Source organism: Cupressus sempervirens, chromosome 11 (genome assembly GCF_028749045.1).
Source record: "Cupressus sempervirens isolate cs-2001-9-10 chromosome 11, ASM2874904v1, whole genome shotgun sequence".
In the NCBI taxonomy this organism is placed as follows: domain Eukaryota; kingdom Viridiplantae; phylum Streptophyta; class Pinopsida; order Cupressales; family Cupressaceae; genus Cupressus; species Cupressus sempervirens.
In genome coordinates, this window is record NC_143128.1 from 263,323,759 (window position 1) to 263,328,328 (window position 4,570).

General features: G+C 41.4%; 1 protein-coding gene across 1 annotated transcript; it reads left to right on the forward strand.

Annotated features, from left to right (window-relative positions):
- The first annotated feature begins 436 nt into the window (after nucleotides 1–436).
- LOC149529142 (uncharacterized) lies at nucleotides 437–4,336 on the forward strand. The gene is made up of 3 exons (XM_089808114.1): nucleotides 437–1,138; nucleotides 4,036–4,138; nucleotides 4,218–4,336. Exons 1-3 carry the CDS (start codon nucleotides 437–439, stop codon nucleotides 4,334–4,336), a joined length of 924 nt encoding a protein of 307 aa, XP_089664240.1.
- The last annotated feature ends 234 nt before the right edge of the window (nucleotides 4,337–4,570 follow it).

Consider the following 4,570-nt stretch of genomic DNA (forward strand, 5'->3'; position numbering starts at 1 on the left):
TTTGCTCAATTTATATGCTCCCAATAACAAGAGAGATAAAAAGTCCTACTGGTCTAGAGCAGAAGGGCAAGTATAGAATAGCAACATGAAGAAAGGAATCATTATGAGAAACTTCAATACCCCTCTTCTGGACAAGGAGAAGAAAGGTGGTCTGCCTCAGGACTGGGACAGCAAGCATGACCTTTCTAACTTCATCGACGGTTTGGCTTTTTTGGACCTAGACCTTATGGGAGGTGACTTCACTTGGTCCAATAAATGTTTAAGCAAGGATTGTATTTAGGTTAGACTGGATAGAGCTCTCATTTCTCCTTATTAGTTGTAGTCTTCCTCTTGCAAGTTAGCTCTTTTGCCTAGAGTTGGGTCTGACCACTCCCTTATTTCCCTCTTGATTGTTCCTTCTAATCCCTTTAGACCTCCTCCCTTAAATTTTGAGAGAATGTGGACTTCCCACCCTGACCTTTTAGAAAGAATTAAGGTCTGGTGGAGCATAGAAGTGGAAGGCACTGCAATGTTCAGGGTTGCTAGAAAACTCAGCAATGTTAAAAGGATGGTTAAAGCTTGGAATAAGTCAGATTTTAGTCACATATTCTCTCTTAAAGAGGATATCTCTGCTAATCTCTCTTCTATCCAAGCCTCTATTCAGGTAAATGGGTATGATGCCTCAAATATGGATGAAGAGTTGTCTATCCTATCTAATTTAAATGACATTATTAGCAAAGAGGAAAAGTTCTGGAGGCAAAGATCTAGAATCAACTGGCTTAAGGAAGTAGACCAGAACACAAATTTTTTCCATTTAACAACTCTTAAACATAGAGAAAACAATAGGATTTCTGGCTTGAAGAAAGACCAACGTGTGCTAACAAAGGAAGAAGATATATCAAATGAAGTTGTGTCTTTTTTCTCCTCCCTACTGTCTTGGGATCTTTTGCTCTCTAAAGTGGACCAAGATGATATTGTTTCTTATATTCCTCATATCCTCCTTCCACACCATAATAATCTACTTCGGGCCATTCCTTCTGATTTTGAAGTAAGAGAAGCTCTTTTTTCTCTTCCGACGAATAAATTGCCTGGCCCTGATGGCTTTCCCATCTTCTTTTTCCAAATGTACTGGCCTGTCATTATGAAAGATGTTGTGAAGGTGATTCAGGATTTCTTTGGAGCTAGAAGTATTCTGAAGGAAATAAACTCTACATTCTTAGTTCTTATTCCCAAAGTGCCAGGAGCGGACACTTTGGATAAGTTCAAACCCATCAGTCAATGTAACTCCTTTTATAAAATCATCTCGAAGGTGCTCACTTCGATGCTGCTTAAGCTTCTCCCCCTAATTATTTCTCAACAACAATCTAGTTTTGTTCTGGGTAGACAGATTCTAGATTTGATTATTATGGTGCATGAAGTGATTCACTCTATGGAAGCTGGAAAGAGAGAAGGGATGTTACTCAAACTAGACATGTCCAAAGCTTACAATCAGATTGATTGGTCTTTTATGGATTTGGTGTTGAAGGCTTTTGGCTTTGATGTCAAATTGTGTAAGCTAATCTCCCAGCTGGTCACCACTCCCTCTCTAGTTGTTTTAGTTAATGGATCCCCCTCTGAATTCTTCAAACCTACCAGAGGCCTACGTCAGCAGGATCCTCTATCACCTATTCTCTTTATTATCCTGGCGGAATGCATTGGCAGACTCATGGAGAAAAAAAAGAAAGAAGGGAGGATCAAAGGTTTTAAACCCTCTTCCAAATGCACCCCCTTTATGCATCAGCAATTTGTAGATGACACTATTATGGGAGGAGAGGCCTCGGTCAAGGAGGCAAAGGCTATGAAAGACACTTTGGATACCTACTCTAGAGGGTCGGGGTAGCTCATCAATTGGGACAAAAGTTATGTTTTCTTTATCAATACTCCGGAGGAAAGATAGAAGAGAATCTCCAGAGTCCTGGGATGTTAGGTGGGGAAGCTTCCTTCTACCTACCTTGGTCTCCCCTTGGGAATGACCCCCTCATATTCCTTCTAGAATGGCATCATGGAAAGGTTCAATAAGAAACTGGTAGGCTGGAAAGGAGCCATTCTTAGCCAAGCTAGAAAATCTCAACTAATTAAATTCATCCTTCAAAACTTATCGATATATGCTCTGATCCTTTTTACCATACTGGTGAAATACGCTGAGAGGATGGAAAAAATCTAGAGGGATTTTTTGTGGATGGGAGCTGAAAGGAACAAAAGGTACCCCCTTGTTTCTTGGGAAAAAGTTTTCCTCCCCAAGAATAATGGAGGTCTGGGAATTAGGAAACTCATTCACCTCAATAAGGCCCTCCTGGCAAAGCAAATCTGGCATATCTTTAGTAGGACAGGGGATTGGAGAGACATTGTAGTTAATAAGTATATAAAGAGGCCCTCTATTCAGTTCACCCTCTTCAGTGAGGACATCCCAAGAGGTTCTGTTGTTTGGAATGGTTTCTTAAAAGCCAAGGACTTGGCTAACTCAAAAGTCTCCTAGAAGCTGGGTAATGGGGAGGACATTCTGTTCTGGTTAGATAGTTGGCTTTCTCAAGGCCCCCTTATGAACAACCCTAGTTATGGGTTTTGGGCTAATGATTACATCAACCTTTATGGGCACAAAGTTAGCAATTACATGATCGAACAAGGTTGGAGGGACCTTTCCATTATCTTAGATGACCTCAAACCAATCATGATCATGCTTAATTCCTTGTCCCTTAGCAACAATAAGGATGAACTTGTTTGGAGGGATAATGCCAATGGGCTCTATTCAGTTGCCTCTGGGTACTCTTCTTTATGGAGCTTTAAAGAGTCTCCCCCTTGGTTGAGGGCTTGGATCCCTGGCCTTATGCCAAAAGTCAACATGTTTTTTTGGTTGGCTCTTTAGGACAAAACTCTAACCCAGGAAAATATCATCAAAAGAGGTCACACCATGCCTAGCAGATGTGTTTTGTGTAAAGAAGAGTCAGAGACAAGCAATAATATGTTCATTCACTGTTCTTTCTCCAGGATAGTTTAGGGCATCCTCACCCAGGACTTAGGCCATAGCTGGTGCTATCCTTCTAACCTCCTTGACTTTTTCTGTCAATGGCATGGCTTGTTCAATGGGTCTGTCTTGAAGGAAATTAGCGCCTAGATCCTACCCCATTTTTGTTGGAGCATATGGAAGGAGAGAAACAATAGGATTTTCAAAGATAGGGAGGAGCCAGCTTTAGTTGTTGGGAGAAATATTTTCTGTAACATAAAGGAAAACTTTTCTGTGAGGAAGGGGGGAGAGTTTGAGATAGGAGGCAGGATCAAGGAGAAGGTTAAAGACAATTCGAGGAAAAGACAGGAAGCCAAGTGGTTCCTTCCCCCTAAAGGTTGGCACAAAGCCAACTTTGATGGAGCCTCCAAGGGCAACCCTAGCTCCTCGGGTAGTGGAGGTGTGATAAGGAATGAAAATGGAGATAGTATTGTGACTATTTCTCTCCCGTTGGGATTCCAAACCAATCATTTTGTGGAAGCAAATGTCGTGTGCAATGTTGTAAAACTGGCTTTTGAAATTGGTGTCACCAATTTATGGCTTGAAGGGGATTTGAATAACATTATAAAGTGCATCATTGGCAACTCACATCCATCATGGACGATTGCAAATCTAATTGATGAGACTCGTGAGACCCTCACCAAATTTAATAGAATCCACATCACTCATAATTTATGGGAAGCAAACACGGTTGCCAACAGGTTTGTGAACATTGGGGTCGGCGTAGACCAAAAAATGACTTGGCTTCCCAAAATTTGTTTGCTGGTGGATGCTAAAAGTTTGATCGACTTGGATAAGATCCAAGGAAGTACAGAGAAAATCAAGCTATAATTATGATTATGAAGGTTTTAAGTAATAAGGGTACTTTTCAATATGGAAGCATGGGAAATCGTAACTACAGTAATTCATTATTGATTAATCGACATTCTTTGTGGGTTGTTTTTCACACTCGCTTCTGGAACAATAGCATGGCCTTTTTTCTCTGGTTATTGCTTACTCTTGATGGTCCCTTTCAGTCACAGAGTGAGGAGCACATGAGTAAAGATGGTGTGCAGTATGCAGAAATGGTAGGTGAAAGGTGCAGAAAGGAGCCAGAGGAAGATTTTGAGAAATGGAGAAGTAGGGAGAAGGTATGGGAAAAGCTAGAAGAGGGTGTGGGGTTACCAATTATATCATGAAGCTGCATGGTTTTGATCAGGTGACCAAAAGCATGGTGGGGTCCTGAAAGGATGGCAGGGTGAAGGTGAACGGGGTCTACTTTTGAATAACAGAGGAGGTGATTGCAACTGTCACCGAAATCCCTATCGAGGGTTTTAAATTCTTTAGGGATAAGAAGCTCTTGGCCAATGCGGTTAGGGACTTTGTGGAAAGTGAGAAGGAATTGAAGGCGCTGAGAAAGATTGCACCTACTATGTCCCCGACTCCATGAAGAAGTGGTGGAGGTATGTTTTGAGAGCTGTAATCGAGTACATCACGTTGGACCCTAGGTTTGATAGAGCTCACACCCACCACTTTGTTATATTGAATCATTTCTGGCATAATGCAAATATT

What these genes read in the sequence shown, in the direction of transcription:
- LOC149529142 (XM_089808114.1), top strand. Translation starts at nt 437, where the DNA reads ATGTGGACTTCCCACCCTGACCTTTTAGAAAGAATTAAGGTCTGGTGG. An exon ending in TTATGAAAGATGTTGTGAAG is followed by an intron (nt 1,139 to 4,035) that starts GTGATTCAGGAT and finishes GGTCCCTTTCAG; the next exon opens with TCACAGAGTGAGGAGCACAT. An exon ending in AGATTTTGAGAAATGGAGAA is followed by an intron (nt 4,139 to 4,217) that starts GTAGGGAGAAGG and finishes GGTTTTGATCAG; the next exon opens with GTGACCAAAAGCATGGTGGG.